Source organism: Cnephaeus nilssonii (assembly GCF_951640355.1).
Source record: "Cnephaeus nilssonii genome assembly, chromosome: 2".
NCBI lineage: Eukaryota > Metazoa > Chordata > Mammalia > Chiroptera > Vespertilionidae > Cnephaeus > Cnephaeus nilssonii.
The window spans coordinates 35,790,595-35,806,087 of record NC_137073.1 but is presented as its reverse complement, the minus strand read 5'-3'; the positions used below and the strand labels follow the sequence as shown (position 1 = coordinate 35,806,087).

The following is a 15,493-nucleotide window of genomic DNA, read 5'->3' as shown; positions in this document are numbered from 1 at the left end:
CTAAGTTGGAAAGGAAGGGAGGGAGGGAGGGAGGGAGGAAGGAAGGAAGGAAGGAAGGAAGGAAAGAAGGGAGCGAGGGAGGAAAAGAAAAAAAGAATGACTGCAGTTATTGATAAGGACAAAGTCTAGGTATGACCATTGGGTAGGGTGAGGGTAAGATCTATGAGGAAGTGGAATTTATTTTTTTTAAAAAATATTTTTATTGATTTCAGAGAGGGAGAGGGAGGGAGAGATAGAAGGATCAACGATGAGAGAGAATCATTGATTTGCTGCCTCCTGCATGCCCCACACTGGGGAATGAGCCCACAACCCAGGTATGTGCCCTTGGCCACAATTGAACCTGGGACCCTTCAATCGCAGGCCGATGCTATATCCACTGATCCAAACCGGCCAGGGTGGAAGTGGAATTTAAGTAACCGCCAGGCCAGGGTGTTGGAAGTCTCATCAATGTGGATGTTGAAATCAGCAAACACTGTGGCAGGGGTGGTGTTGGTGAGATCCAGGAGTCACACTCCGTGTCGTGGGCAGCAGAGATGACCACTGAAAATGCCGCAGTTTAACTACTCATGAGACCTCTTCCTGGTCACATTTCGGCTGGTTTGAGCCCCTTCCTCTCCTAAGTAAATGTTGCAGATAATATACAGCCAAAGATGAGTGGGAGGAAAAGTGGTCATTTTCTGAGGCTCAAATGACAGTGTAACCATAAAGGAAAGTTAGGAATTTATTACTGAAGCTCTCTAAGCTTCAATTTCCTAATGAAAAATGGAAATAATAGCAGTACCTACTTACCTCACAGAGTGGTGATGTATATTTAATGAGGTACTGCATGCAAATGATAACATTGAACATGTCAGCATTGTTCTCAAGTGCCTATTAGTTTGTTTAATTCTCATAGTAACCTTATGTGGGAGATTTTAGTTAATCCCCAGTTTACAGATGAAAAACGTTGCCATGTGGTGATGTTGCTGGTACCTGAAGAGAATGAAAAGGGGGTCCTAACTCCAGGAGGTTCACAAATCCTCTAATTTCTGCTAGAGGGGAACACCACATCCCCATGAAAGAAGGCACAAAAGCAGGCGGCAGACGGAGAGGACCGATCATGGCCTGCGCGGCAATGGCTCCCTCCGGTGGCGGAAGGAAAAAGCGCAGCTGGTGGGCTGGATCGGGCGCTAGGGAAGGACACCGGGAGTGAGGAATGAGGCCAGGACCCCACGGGCATTCCGGAGATTCAAGAGGCTGGATTAGGTCCCCCGAAGGCATGGACCCACGAGACCCCGCGGTCCTGGCGACAAACCTAGGCCAGGTGTCGCGACCCCGCCCACATGCAGGTTGTCGGCAGCCGTAACCACACGCCCCTTTCAGCGGTGGCTCTCCCGGACGCCTCCGAGCTCGGAGTGGGGTCCTGCTCGGGCAGCGGGCGCTTGTTTGCATCAGGGTGATGGGTGCTGTGGGAACCCAGGCCTACACCCACCAGGAGACGCGCGCCTGAGGGGCAACCCAGGTAACATCCCGGGTGCACGTGGAGAGGGAGACGCGCCGGCCAATGGAGCCTAGGAGGGGCGGGGCTTTTCAGGACGCGCCCACGGGGCGGGGCCGGACCCCGGGACCAATGGGCGCGTGTGCGGGGGGGGGGGGGGCAGGCTCCCGGCCTGGCATCCCGGTAGCCGCAGCTGTCTTTTCCGGCGCTCGTTCCCCCTCCGCCCGCAGCGGACCCCTCTGGCTCTCGGGGGTCACCCCCGAGCAGCTGCGTCCTCTGGGTGGGTGAGTGAGCGCTCTGCCGCACCCGGGCTGTGGGGGTGCTCATGGCAGGGGAGAAGGGGATCGCGGCCCCCTCCTACCCGCCCCGGGAGAAAGTGGGCAGGAACCAGTGGGGGAAGGAGGATCCACCTTGTGTTGCCTGCCTGTGTTTTCTGTTTTGGTAGTCGATGAGTGTATTTGGGGGGGGGGGGGGGGGTGCCTCATGTGGTGAGAAGCATCTGATGGGCCAAGGAAAAGAGGAGCTTGTTTAAGATGGGTTGAGGAAGAGGGTTGACGGAGGGTGGGGTGTGGGATGGTTTGGAAGTTTCTTATTGACGTTAGGCGACTGCATGGGAGGGGGTCGTCTCGTTACTGCGGAGGAGGGGGTGAGCAGGGCTTCCTGCCCTTAACTCACTTCCCTTTTGGGGGATTTGCTTCCTCTTCTACGGCTAGTTAAGGAGGAAGAGAATCTTTGCCCCTTCCCAGAACCACTGTCATCCCTCGTCTCAGGGCTGTGGGGGAAGGTGTGGTCCTCAAAAGCTGAAATGGGCCTTGATACTCAAATCCTGCCATTGTTGGGGCAGTGGCCAGGGCCAGTCAGCCCCCCCACTAATTCTTTATGTATGTATGTTTCCTTGCAGCTCTCCCTTTGGGTGTAAGGCATCTGGGTGTTTGCTTAGAGGTGTATTTTGGGGGGCAGGGGGAGCTCAGTGGAGCTGCTTTCCATTCAGCACACTCTCTTGTGCAGGTCTCATAATCCATCGCTGGCTCCTCTACCTGCTCTCAGCCATGGCCAGTGAAAACTCTCCTTTGCTGGCCTACCGGCTCCTGGGGGAGGAGGGGGTTGCCTTCCCTGCTAATGGGGCTGGAGGACTTGGAGGTGAATCTGCCCGGAAGCTCTCCACCTTCCTGGGCGTGGTGGTGCCCACCGTCCTGTCCATGTTCAGTATAGTTGTCTTCCTGAGGATTGGTGAGTGGATGTGGGGAGGGGCTTATAGGGGGTGAAGTGGGGAGCAGGGGGTCTGGGATGAGGTTGTGGAAGGGATGGAGGTTATTGAAGACCAGTGGGTGAGGGGTGGGGAGTGGTGGGAGTAAGTCACCCTCTGACCTGCTTTGCCACTCATGTTCCAGGGTTCGTGGTGGGCCATGCTGGGCTGCTGCAGGCTTTGGCCATGCTCTTGGTTGCCTACTTCATCCTGGCGCTCACTGTCCTCTCTGTCTGTGCCATTGCCACCAACGGAGCTGTTCGGGGCGGTGGAGCCTACTGTATCCTCCAATATTGATGGATTTGGGGTCTGGGCTCTTCCATCTTGTAGGGAGGACGAAGGGGTCACTCTCTCCATCCCTTGGCGGGCAGAGCAGGAGGAAGCAAGTTCTAATGAATGTTCTGGAGGCAGGCTGATATGGGGAAGGTGACCCACATGGCTTTACATGTTAGTGCCACTTTCAAGTCCACCAGGTATCTTCCAGCTGTCATTTTGGTCCTCCTAACAGTCCTGTTGATTAGATCGCATTCATTTTACAGGGGAGGAAACTGGAATTCAAGAGCACCAGGACCTTGTGTGAAGCCACAGGCTAGGGAGTGGCTGCCCCCTGGGAACACAGGCAGGAAGACCAGACCTGTAGGGTCAGCTGCAGAATGCTCTGTGCCAGGGCCCTTCCGCATGCTCCTTTTCCCTTAACGCTCACCCCGTTTCCACTTGTAGTCATGATCAGCCGCACCCTGGGACCTGAGGTTGGAGGCAGCATCGGCCTCATGTTCTACCTGGCTAATGTCTGTGGCTGTGCTGTCTCCCTGTTGGGGCTGGTGGAGTCCATGCTTGATGTCTTCGGGGCTGGTCTGTTCTCCCCACCCTTGTCATGGAAGCTCTGTGGGTTTGCAGGGTCTGGGATGCTGGAATCCTGAAGGAAAGAGGCCCTTTCCAGGAGAGGGGCAAAGTGCCCCATTAGCTTGTCTTTCTTGAGGTTTTACCATGTGCCCAGCCATGTGTAGATGTCCAAGAGACTGTGCTGGCCCACAGGGAGCTTACCATCTAGTCTCAGAGGCCAGCTCATACCCCTAAAATCGACTGCAAGATTAGTGGGCCACACCAGGCAGGGCTTGGATGCTGGGATGAAGTTTAGTGAGGGAATAGGGAAGATGGCCTGAGGGTAGGTGGGCCAAAGAGGGGGACTGTTCCTGCTTTGTGTCATGGTTAGGGTCCCTCCAAGGGGCCTGGCCTTCTAACTCTGTTTCTTCCTCTGCAGATGCCACCGGGTCCAGTGGGCTCCGAGTCCTGCCCCAGGGCTACGGCTGGAGTTTGCTTTATGGCTCCCTGCTTCTGGGCCTGGTGGGTGGGGTCTGCACGCTGGGGGCTGGCCTTTATGCCCGTGCCTCCTTCCTCACATTCCTGCTGGTCTCTGGTTCCCTGGCCTCAGTGCTGGTCAGCTTTGTGGCTGTGGGGCCCAGGGTCATCCAGTTGACTCCTCGGCCTGGCCCCAATGGCTCCTCCCTGCCACCCCAGGTTGGCCACTTCACCGGCTTCAATAGCAGCACCCTAAAGGCCAACTTGGGCGGTAAGCTGGGCTCATGGGTGCTGGGGCAGGCATGTGTGGGAATCCCTGCATGAGAACAGATGTCATAGAGAATTGGGGGCAGGAGATTGGGCCTCGGAGCAGAGCAGTTTAAATAAGATCTGGTCGGTGTGTGTTGGCTGCTGTTTGGCCCAGCAAGCCGCAAGAGTTGACCGCAAGACAGTCACTGCCTTAGAGGAACTTGTTTAGTTGGAGAGATAAGATGTACATTCAGGAAACAATTAAGTAGCATAATAGACTGCATGTGATTCAAGTAGACAAGAATCACAGAGGAGTCAAGAGGAGCCAGATGGGAGTATGGGCTGGGGAGGTGGGAGCAGGAGGAACTGGAGGTGGCCCGAGGTAGGCTGGGGAATTCAAGTAGGTCCCGGAAGGAAGGTGTCTCAAGAAAGAGCATAGATGAGGCCTGGAGGGAGGAACCGTGTATACAGGAGTAGGAGGTGATGAGGAGCTGAGCCAGGCCATGATGGGTCAGGGGTGGGGTCTTGGTGAGTTTGGTGGGGGAAATGGGGTTGTGGAATGTGAGGAATGGGTGGCATGGCCAAGACCCCTGGATCACGGAGGGATGGTAACACCTCCTCCCTGGGAACAATCCTTCCTCAGCTGGCTACGCAAAGGACTACACCACCGGGGCCATGATGACCTTTGCCAGCGTTTTTGCCGTCCTTTTTAATGGCTGCACAGGCATCATGGCTGGGGCCAACATGTCTGGTGAGACCCTGCCTACAGCCTCTTGGGGGTGTGGGGCTACCACCCTGTGCCCCTACCTGGGTGCTGAGGACTCAGGGATGTAGGGGATGGTGAAAGGCTGATCTCTCTCCCTCTGCTCCCCTCCCTCCAGGAGAGCTGAAGGACCCCAGCCGGGCGATTCCTCTGGGCACCATTGTAGCTGTTGCCTACACCTTTTTCATCTACATCCTGCTTTTCTTCCTCTCCAGCTTTACCTGTGACAGGTGCCTGGGGAGGGGGTGAGCCTGGCCCTCTAGGGAGTGAGGGGGTTGTTGGGACAAGGTTGATGCACCTGGATCACCAAAGAGAGCACAGGCTGGGGGACAGATACCCAAGCTGTTGGGGTAAATGGGAAAACGGGAACTGTTTCTCCCAAGGGAGAGAGAGAGAGAGCTGCTGCTGCTGCCAATGGGAGGGTTGGCTAAGTGCTGATAGAAAACCCGCAGCCAGCATTTGCCATGTGGCTGGTACTGTTATAAGCACTTGGTTTGAGGGTGGGGAATGCCTTTCTAGTCAAATTCCATGAACAGTTGGCTCCTTGTTCATGTACCGCAGCCCAACAATAACCAATGAATGTCAAGTCTATCGCCGGGCACACTTGATCTATTACTGTGGTCCTTGAGATAGGAGCTGGATCAGTTGAGAACACTGACCTCTTAACCTCACACAATGTGGTGAGTGCTTTTCTCACAAGGACCCCAGAGGGCTGCACATTTCTTTTGCATGTCTTCCTCTTTCCCTTCCTGAAGGATCCTGCTGCAGGAGGATTATGGGTTCTTTCGTGCCATCAGCCTGTGGCCCCCACTGGTGTTGATCGGCATCTATGCCACATCCATCTCAGCCTCCATGAGCTCCCTTATTGGTGCCTCCCGCATCCTCCACGCCCTGGCCCAGGACGACCTCTTTGGTGCGCTGTCCCTGGCCTCCTTGCCCAGCTCTGAGCATGCCCTCTGCGTCTGTCTCAGTGTGTGCTTGGCTTGGCCCAGGCTAATGTGCTGCTGCATTTCTGTTTGCACAGGAATGATTTTGGCACCAGCCAAGGTGGTATCCCAAGGGGGGAACCCCTGGGGGGCCGTGCTGTATTCATGGGGCCTGGTACAGGTAAGCCTTTCTCTTTAACCTGCCCTTCCCCTCACCCTAAGCCCTCTCTGGGTATGCTTGCAGGATCAGGAGGAGCTAAGGTGTGGGCTGGGAGATGTAAATGACAAGGCAGGATGCATTGGCATTTGGTGGGGAGTAGCTCAAATGCCCAGCCTCTTGGTCCTTGTCCAGCTGGTGCTCCTAGCTGGGAAGCTGAACACACTGGCTGCCGTGGTTACTGTCTTCTACTTGGTGGCCTATGCTGCAGTGGACCTGTCCTGCCTGAGCCTGGAGTGGGCCTCGGCCCCCAACTTCCGGTGAGAGAATGCCTGTGTCCCCTGAAAAAGAGGAAGAATAGGAAGGACTCAGACCAAGGGGGGTAAACCTGGGAATGGAATGGAGTGGCCTGGTGTTCAGGGCTGGCCCTGAGTGAACTTCCTTTTCTCTGTCCACCTGCAGCCCCACCTTCAGCCTGTTCTCCTGGCACACCTGCTTGCTGGGGGTAGCCTCCTGCCTACTCATGATGTTTCTCATCAGCCCTGGGGCCGCAGGCGGCTCCCTGCTGCTCATGGGCCTGCTTTGTGCCCTGCTCACAGCTCGAGGCGGCCCCAGCAGCTGGGGCTACGTCAGCCAGGCCTTGCTTTTTCACCAGGTTGGGGGATCTCAGAGGAGGGTGGGAAGGGGAGGAGGCAGTCTGGGAAAGCCCACCCTACAAAGAGGCTTCGTCTTCCCTCGGCTAGAGTTGGGGTTCCCGTCTGGTGGGTGTTGAGTGGAGGTTGCCCAGTTGAGCCCTTCCTCCCCACCACCTCACCCTGTCCCCAGGTGCGTAAATATCTGCTTCGACTGGACGTGCGGAAGGATCATGTGAAATTCTGGAGACCCCAGCTGCTGCTCCTGGTGGGGAACCCCCGGGGCGCCCTGCCTCTGCTTCGGTTGGCCAACCAGCTCAAGAAGGGAGGCCTCTATGTGCTGGGCCATGTCATTCTGGGAGACCTGGGTGAGCTGCCCTCCACTTCTCCTTTGCTTCTCGTCTCAGACGTTCTTGTTATTCTTTGAGTCCCAGAGGCCTCGTGCTTCTTCCCAGATGACCCCTCCATCCAGCACACAGCCCTGCCCAAACTTTTTCTTCTGCGTACTTGGGGTTTGGACTCTAGGAGAAAGAACCTGAGTTTGGCCCACATTTGCTGCCTTCCTTCTTCGTAGACTGCCTGCCCTCGGACCCTGTGCAGCCACAGTATGGGGCGTGGCTGAGCCTTGTGGACCGGGCCCAAGTGAAAGCCTTTGTGGACCTCACCCTCTCACCCTCTGTGCGCCAGGGGGCTCAGCATCTGCTGCGGATCTCAGGCCTTGGTGAGCTTCTCCTCCCTGGATCCCCTCTGACCCCTCTGTGGCCCTTTTCAGTCTCTGCTTCCCTCCCCTCCACCACCCAAGAGAGTAAACTACAGACTGCAAACCCCAAAATGAACCCACAATCGAATGCAGATAAGATGTGGCACGCAAAGATAATACGACAGTATGTGATCGGGTCTTGGAAGAGATGCTTAAGGACTAGAGATGGGTGACACATTATTTTTTTCTGATCCAAAAATTGGGGCACAGGCTCTGCAGACAAAGAGCCTGTATTTGTATTTCTGGGGACAAAGGGAGTATTATTTGAAGCTGGGGCTGCCCCATCAAATCTGTGACAGCTGGTTTCTAACCACCCGAGTTCAGAGAAAGGAAGACCAGTGTGCACTTATGTGGCCAGCAAAGGGTTTTTTTTTTTAATATATTTTATTGATTTTTTACAGAGAGGAAGAGAGAGGGATAGAGAGTTAGAAACATCGATGAGAGAGAAACATCGATCAGCTGCCTCTTGCACACCCCCTACTGGGGATGTGCCCGCAACCAAGGTACATGCCCTTGACCGGAATCGAACCCGGGACCCTTGAGTCCGCAGGCCGACGCTCTATCCACTGAGCCAAACCGGTTTCGGCAAAGGGTTTTTAATGAGATAGTATCTCAGCTGGGCCTTGAAAGGGGTGGAAAAGTAGGGGGGTCTGTCCCATGGCCTCCACAAAGATTCGGAGGGTGTGTGGGGCTGATGCTTTTGGGTGGAGTGGGAGATTCCCAGCTTGTGATTGTTGTAGAGCTGAGGCCTCTAGCCTTGCACCCCAGCCTCCTCCAAATCTGTGCTCAGCTGCCTCCTTTTTTCTTAATCTTGGCACTGGCATCTGTGCCCTCTCTGAGTGCATGATTCCTTCTCCCCTTAGAATCTGGCTAAAGATCAAGTGTTGGACATTGCCCTGTTGGGTGTAAATCAGAACCCTGGCAAATGCTCAAGAGGGGGTGTGACTAGTTTAATTTGTAAGATCAGCTAGAGTTCAGGTGTTGAGGTGTTTTGGGATGCTATCAAGCATTATGAGATAGATCCTGGAGCATCTGAGGGCCCGATCTCTTTTGTGGGGAAACCTGTGCCAAGCAAGAGACCTACCTTTTAGGAAATTCATCCTGCAGAAAATGATTCAAATAAAAGCAAAATGATTTCCTTTAAATTTCCTTTAAACAAATTCTCCTGGCAACCCATTTGTTTCAAGAGAAAGGATCTTAGAAGAGGTCTCAGAGTCAGCCCTCTTAAAGGGGGGAGTTATCTGATTCCACATGGGTTGTTCAAAAATGAAAACCCAGGAGCTGTTGGCAGGGACTCGGGCAGCGTGGTTGGTTCACACACCAGCCCAGTGGCTCAGAGAATGGGCTCTGGTGCTGAGTGCGTTGTGTCTCTACCAGCCACGAATCTTCGGGCAGGTGACTTCACTGCTCTGCGCCTCAGTTTCCTTATCTGTAAAAGGGACTGAGTAAATAGCCCCTATGAAATAGCACTGCTTCAAGGATTAATGAGTTCAATAAGACACCACGTGCTTTCAACAGGCTATGGCCCCTGGTTAGCATGCAGAAGGCAGCTGTCCCTTTCCCAGGGATCACGCTTTGGACATGCCATCGTTAGGGAAACAGATTGTGCAGCACCCAGTGCTCATCCTCCCCCAGCAGAGTCTGCAAGCCGTTTCCCTGGACAGCGAGGCCATCAGCTTGACTAATCAGGGGTCCGGTCTGCCCAGTGGAGTCACACTCTCATTGCCCATCATGAAAAATGTGTGTTGCTAGAAGCTTGGAGTGAATACATCTTACTGCCACTGAAAGTGCTCATTAGTTAAGAGAATCCTAAGGTGAAACTTAGCCTATTTAAGTGGGGGGGGATTAGTCATGGAGAGGAATCAAATAAACGCATGAGAAAGTGTTTGGGAAAACTAAAACTCATTATGCAAACCTGCATAATGTTGCCCTAAGAACCCAAGCACAGCACAAACAAATGTCACACCTGATGTTGCCATCAGCATGTATGAGTGGATGGTATGGCGTGGTATACACTCAGCTGATGAGTCTGATCCCTGTTGGTTTCTTCCTGCCTCCCCCTCTCTACCCCCAGGTGGCATGAAGCCCAACACGTTGGTCTTGGGTTTCTACGATGATGCTGTACCCCAGGATCACTTCCTGACAGACCCGGCTTTCTCTGAGCCTGCTAATGGTACCCAGGAGGGCGGGTCCCTAGCCCTGAGTACCCTGTTCCCTCCACCCCGGGCTCCTGGGAGCCCCCGAGCTCTAAGTCCTCAGGACTACGTGGCCACAGTGGTAGACGCCCTCAAGATGAACAAGAATGTGGTTCTGGCAAGGGCCTGCGGGGCCCTGCCCCCTGAGCGGCTGAGCCGGGGGTCCGGCAGTACCTCTCAGCAGCATCATGTGGATGTGTGGCCCCTCAACCTGCTGCGGCCTCGGGGTGGCCCTGGCTACGTGGACGTCTGTGGCCTCTTCCTGCTGCAGATGGCAACCATCTTGGGCATGGTACCTGCTTGGCACAGTGCCCGGCTCCGGATCTTCTTGTGCCTTGGGCCTCAAGAGGCCCCCGGGGCTGCTGAGGGGCGTCTTCGGGCACTGCTGAGCCAGCTGAGGATCCGGGCTGAGGTGCAGGAGGTGGTGTGGGGTGATGGGGCTGGGTCCGGAGAGCCTGAGGAGGAGGAGGAAGGGGACTTTGTGAACAGCAGGCGGGGAGACTCTGAGGCAGAGGCCCTGGCATGCAGCGCCAATTGCCTGGTTCGGGCCCAGCAAGGGCGTGGCAGAGGAGGAGGGCCTGGTGGGCCTGAGGGTGGGGATGGTGAGGAGGGGCCCACCACGGCTCTCACCTTCCTGTACTTGCCACGGCCACCTGCTGATCCCGCCCGATACCCCCACTACCTGGCACTGCTGGAGATTCTGAGCCGAGATCTGGGCCCCACGCTGCTCATTCATGGTGTCACTCCTGTCACTTGCACTGATCTCTGATGCCTCGTTCCCGAAGTAGAGTGGCCCGTCTGGCAGCCCACCTTCGTAGCAGATGAGGAGGGCAAGGGCTGCCTCCTGCCTGCCCTGAACATGGGACACATGGCCAGGTGGAGGTATTAGGGGATCCTGGGCTAGGGCAGCTCTGGATCTCTAGGAGAGGGGCCCTGATGCACTAATTCCTGCAGGGCAGCCGTCCCTGCCAAGCCAGGGGAGGGAGTCAGCTCTGCCCCCTCCTTCCCCTCACCGGTGCCTTGATGGGGGCTAGGTCTCTGCTGGAGACTCTAGGCTACCTCAGTCTCTCCCTCACCTGACAGACTCACCGACCCCTGAGGTTGTGATGTTTTTTGTTCTGTTTTATTTTTCTAACTGCTGAACTGAATAAAAGACCAAAACACTACTGTGGCTAAGCACTGCTGGTGGGGGGTGGGGGTTGGGTAGGTGGGACAGGAAGAGGGAGAGGTCTGTATGGCGGGCATGTGGGAAAGAGGAGCACTGGAGTGTCCCAGGGGCGAGGAGGCCACGTGCAGGGCTTGCGGTGGCAGCCTGGGGGAGGCTTGTGGAGATGCAGGCTGCCCGCAGCCCCCAGACTGGGGCTCCCGCGGAAAGCCCGCCCTTCTGGACAGCAGGGGGCCAACTCGGGGAGGGGGAGAGGGGGGTAAGGGGGAAGGGACGCCGTTTAGAGCCTAGGGGGGCCACGTGACCCTCCCCCAGGAATGCGCTTACGTCACCGGGGGCGTGGCCTTCCCTCAAATTAGGGAGGAAGGGGGCGTTAAAAAACCAGAAAAAGTTTCTTTGCTGGAGTCCCAGACGAGGTGTGTGACGGGAGGAGGGATACAGGCCAGAGGCCTGGGGCTCCGTGGGACCCTGACCGCTGTGTGCAGCCCCGGTTCCAGGCCATGTCGGGGCCCACTTGGCTCCCCCCCAGGCAGCCAGAGCCCGCCCGAGCCTCTCCGGGGCGAGCTCTCCCCCGAGGCGCGCCGGGGCCGCCGCCAGCCCACGGAGCGGGTAAGGCAGCCCGAGTGCATCCCGCTGAGCCGGCTCCTGCCGTCCCTTCCCTAAGCTGGGCTGGAGCTAGGGACCCTGCCCTCGGCGGCCCTCCGGCCTCATTCTCCGATCCCAGGTGTGGGTGTGGGTGTGGGTGTGGGTGTGGGTGGGAGGGAGTGGGAGGAGAAGAGGGACCCGAGAGGGCAGCCTCCACAAGTGTCACCCTTGTCCCCTTCCCCATCTCCATCTTCACTCTGTTTTAACTCGTCCCAGCACTCCAGCCCCACCCCAGGGTCAGTTTTTGCCCTGTCCCATCTGAGCAGTGTTACCAGGCCCCCGGGGGATTGGAGGATCGGGGGCCGGCCTGGGTGGGGTGCCGTGGAGCACCCCAGCGCTCGCAGGTAAGAACCAGATTTGGGGGGGTGCATAGCACCCTGGGCAGGAGAGGAGGCCATGTGATTTGCATTCTCCCTGCTTTTGCTCTATCCCCAGGGACTCCCCCCAGACAGGGGGCGGCTGCACCCAGGAAGTCTGGATGCTGAGATAGATTCCCTCACTAACATGTTGGCTGAGCTGGATGGGGGTCGAGGTCATGCCCCACGGCGGCCTGACCGGCAGGTGACCCTCCCATTCTTCCCCTGTCCCTTCTCCCTGGTCCCCCTTCCCTCAGCCCAATCTCTTCCCTGTACACCCTGCACACCCCCACCTCCCGCCCTCTCTCCCTAGGTAAGTGATGCACACACCAGCTCAGGAGTTGGGCCACCAGAGCTTATGGGTTGTCAGCCACTCAAGGGTGGGCTCTTGTCAGAAACCAGCCCTTCCCTGGGTGACACACACATGGGTGGGGGTGGGTTTCCACAGATGTGTGCCCTATAATGGCCTGCTCACTCCTTTTGGTCTGCATTTCTCCCCAGGTTTATGAGCCCCCTCAGCCCCCTGCCTACCGCCCTGGCTCCGGCTCCCTGAAGCCGAATGGAGGGGGTGTTCCTCCCCCGCTGCTCCCAGCATCCCCCTATGGGGGCCCCACTCCAGCCTCCTACGCCACAGCCAGCACTCCTGCTGGCCCTGCCTTTCCTGTGCAAGTGAAGGTGGCGCAGCCAGTGAGAGGCTGTGGCCCTCCAAGGGGGGGACCCTCTCAGGCCTCCGGGCCCCTGCTGGGCCCCCACTTTCCTCTCCCAGGCCGAGGTGACGTCTGGGGGGCTGGCTACAGGAGCCACCGAGAGCCAGGGCTTGGGAGTAAAGAGGAGGTTGCTGGGAGCTCCAGTCCTCTAGGAGGAGGAAGAGGAAGTGGGTACGGGCACCAGGTAAGCCCAGGGGAACGGGATTTGGAGCCCTCAGACAACTGGACACTGATTGGAGGGGCAGGGGTGGTGTTCTAAGTCCTGGTTGTCAGGGACCTGGAGTGTCAGAGCTCCGCACTTCCCCTCCTCCCCCCAGGGGTGTGGGGCAGGTCAGGAAGTGTAGGAGGGAGGGGACTGGAGTCACACACTAGCTTTTCAAGTCATGCCCTTGGACCCTGAGATGTTCTCCAATGAGCTTTCTGGGAGGAATTTCCTGGTCCCCCTCGAGTATTTTGACAGCATTGAGAGCTAGAGGCAGTGCCAAACTCCTGGTTCTCACCTCCCAGGGTCCCCTGAGCCAGCCTCCTGAGGAGGAGCTCGAGAGACTGACCAAGAAGCTGGTGCATGACATGAGCCACCTGCCCAGTGGGGAGTACTTCGGTGAGCTGAGTCTGAGGGTGGGTGAAAAGGGTGGGGGACTGGAGAGTCAGAGGGACACCCGATCTGGCTTCCTGGCCTGTGCAGGTTGACCCTGTCCCTCCCTGTCCCCAGGCCGATGTGGGGGCTGTGGAGAAGACGTGGTTGGGGATGGGGCCGGGGTTGTCGCCCTGGACCGCGTCTTCCACGTTGGCTGCTTTGTGTGTTCTACGTGCCGTGCCCAGCTTCGGGGCCAACATTTCTATGCCGTGGAGAGGAGGGCGTATTGTGAGAGCTGCTACGTGGTGAGTGGTTGGGACTGGGGGCAGGGTCAGCAGAAGAGGCAGGGGCTTCCATCCAAGGTGGAAACTAGATGTCCATGAGGAACAGGGTTCACAGTGGGGGACTGAAACTGATATACAAGAAGGGAGAAATTAGGCAGCTAAATACTGGCTCCTAAAGGGGAAGGACAACAGCCCCTTACAAATGTGAGGCATTTATTTTAGAGTTAAGGGAGTGTGTGAACCACAGCACACTGTAAGGCATATATTGAAGGGAACTGAAGCTCAGAGAGGCTACATAACTTGTCCCAGAAGTTGCAGTGATGAGGTTTGAACTCAGATCTGTTCAAAGCCAACTTTCACTAAATCACATGCAGGGGCTAAACAGATGGGTGGGCTGGCAGGATGCCTGTGGGGCTGCCGTGGTCCTCCCCAGACTCCAACCTTCCTGACCTCCTTCCCAACAGGCCACCTTGGAGAAGTGCTCCACGTGCTCTCAACCCATCCTGGACCGGATCCTTCGGGCTATGGGGAAGGCCTACCACCCTGGCTGCTTCACCTGTGTGGTGTGCCACCGCGGACTGGATGGCATTCCTTTCACGGTGGATGCCACCAGCCAGATCCACTGCATTGAGGACTTCCACAGGTCAGGCTAGATTCCCCACCTTTGTCTCAGGATGTCTGCCTTTCCTATCTTTCTCATCTCTTCATGTCCCAGAACCAGCCCCTCCTGCTTCCCACCCTCGCCATGCCTTGTTCTGGTTAACATCGCTTTCTTCCCTGGCCTGTCCTCTTCTCTCCTGCGCCCCACCTTCTCTGGGCTCCATTGTTAGTCTCCTCCAACCCTGGGGCTTGACAACCCCCCTTGGTTCTCTTGTGTACCCCAGGAAGTTTGCTCCACGATGTTCAGTGTGTGGTGGGGCCATCATGCCTGAGCCAGGTCAGGAGGAGACTGTGCGAATTGTTGCTCTGGATCGCAGTTTTCACATTGGCTGTTACAAGTGTGAGGTGAGGGGGCCTGGGCCAGGGGAAAAGGAGTTCTTGGGTTCTGGGCTCACTGGGTATAGTAGGACCCAGAGGTCTTGGCCTGGTGGAAAGCTGTTGCTTCTTTCTTAACAGGAGTGTGGGTTGCTGCTCTCCTCTGAGGGTGAATGTCAGGGCTGCTACCCCCTTGATGGGCACATCTTGTGCAAGGCCTGCAGTGCCTGGCGCATCCAGGAGCTCTCAGCCACCGTCACCACTGACTGCTGAGTCTTCCCAGAAGCACCTGCTGCATTCTCCCTTCCCATCTACCACCTTCCTTGACATCTACTTTTACAACTCTGCCACCAAATACTGTCTCCTCTTCCTCCAATCATGAAATAATCATCTCTCAAGAGTTTACAAGACACTTTCAAGTCTATTGTCTCATCTGATTCTCACAGCAGCCCAACGAGGCATAACTGTTGTGACTGTCTGCATTTTTAGCTGAGAAGTGACTTCCCTAGACTGCATGGTTCCCAAGTGGCAGAATCTAGGTCTTCTTAGCTCTGTTTTAAAAAAAATGTTTCTATTGATTTTAGCGAGGAAGGGATAGGTATGGAGAGAGAGAAACATCGATGGGCTGCCTCTTGCATGCCACCTACTGGGGATTGAGCCTGAAACCTGGGCATGTGCCCTGACCAGGAATCCAGCCAGTCACCTCTTGGTTCATGGGTTGACACTCAACCACTGAGCCACACCAGCTGGACCCTGGTCCAATTTTTTGCAACTCCGCTACAGTCGGCCCTCTATATCACTGGGTTCAATCTACTGAGGATAGAAACTATTCAGAAAAAAAGTTACATTTAGCCTGGTTGGCGTGGCTCAGTGGTTGAGCATCAACCTATGAATCAGGAGGTCATGGTTCGATTCCTGTTCAGGGTACATGCCCAGGTTTCAGGCTCGATCCCCAGTGGGGGTATACAGGAGGCAACCAATCAATGATTCTCTCTCATCATTGATGTTTCTATCTCTCTTTCCCTCTCCCTTTCTCTCTGAAATCAATAAAATATATTTTTAAAAACAGTTACATTTAGC

General features: G+C 56.2%; 2 protein-coding genes across 5 annotated transcripts; both read left to right on the top strand.

Annotated features, from left to right (window-relative positions):
- The first annotated feature begins 1,650 nt into the window (after positions 1-1,650).
- On the top strand, positions 1,651-10,862 carry SLC12A9 (solute carrier family 12 member 9). 3 transcript variants are annotated; one of them, XM_079786165.1, is made up of 15 exons: positions 1,651-1,761; positions 2,486-2,707; positions 2,869-3,003; positions 3,444-3,575; positions 3,985-4,067; positions 4,242-4,293; positions 4,915-5,022; positions 5,153-5,264; positions 5,790-5,947; positions 6,059-6,141; positions 6,313-6,437; positions 6,580-6,772; positions 6,943-7,117; positions 7,324-7,470; positions 9,584-10,862. In XM_079786165.1, the coding sequence occupies exons 2-15, from the start codon at positions 2,527-2,529 to the stop codon at positions 10,471-10,473; spliced, it is 2,574 nt and encodes an 857-aa protein (XP_079642291.1). In that variant the 5' UTR covers positions 1,651-1,761; positions 2,486-2,526; the 3' UTR covers positions 10,474-10,862. The 3 variants fall into 3 exon arrangements, with proteins under 3 accessions (XP_079642291.1, XP_079642290.1, XP_079642289.1); XM_079786164.1 differs by having other exon boundaries at positions 1,651-1,757; positions 3,985-4,293; XM_079786163.1 differs by having other exon boundaries at positions 3,985-4,293.
- A 329-nt stretch (positions 10,863-11,191) lies between these two features.
- TRIP6 (thyroid hormone receptor interactor 6) lies at positions 11,192-15,485 on the top strand. 2 transcript variants are annotated; one of them, XM_079786233.1, is made up of 9 exons: positions 11,192-11,478; positions 11,731-11,858; positions 11,950-12,075; positions 12,372-12,761; positions 13,085-13,178; positions 13,290-13,459; positions 13,903-14,081; positions 14,323-14,443; positions 14,555-15,485. In XM_079786233.1, the coding sequence occupies exons 1-9, from the start codon at positions 11,370-11,372 to the stop codon at positions 14,684-14,686; spliced, it is 1,449 nt and encodes a 482-aa protein (XP_079642359.1). In that variant the 5' UTR covers positions 11,192-11,369; the 3' UTR covers positions 14,687-15,485. The 2 variants fall into 2 exon arrangements, with proteins under 2 accessions (XP_079642359.1, XP_079642360.1); XM_079786234.1 differs by having other exon boundaries at positions 11,192-11,593.
- The last annotated feature ends 8 nt before the right edge of the window (positions 15,486-15,493 follow it).

Bases quoted from the DNA above. Each gene is read 5' to 3' on its own strand.
- SLC12A9 (XM_079786164.1), top strand. From the start codon at position 2,527: ATGGCCAGTGAAAACTCTCCTTTGCTGGCCTACCGGCTCCTGGGGGAG. The intron at 6,142-6,312 runs GTAAGCCTTTCT...GTCCTTGTCCAG, and splicing joins ATTCATGGGGCCTGGTACAG to CTGGTGCTCCTAGCTGGGAA. The intron at 6,438-6,579 runs GTGAGAGAATGC...GTCCACCTGCAG, and splicing joins GCCTCGGCCCCCAACTTCCG to CCCCACCTTCAGCCTGTTCT.
- TRIP6 (XM_079786233.1), top strand. From the start codon at position 11,370: ATGTCGGGGCCCACTTGGCTCCCCCCCAGGCAGCCAGAGCCCGCCCGA. The intron at 11,859-11,949 runs GTAAGAACCAGA...CTCTATCCCCAG, and splicing joins GAGCACCCCAGCGCTCGCAG to GGACTCCCCCCAGACAGGGG. The intron at 14,082-14,322 runs GTCAGGCTAGAT...TGTGTACCCCAG, and splicing joins TGCATTGAGGACTTCCACAG to GAAGTTTGCTCCACGATGTT.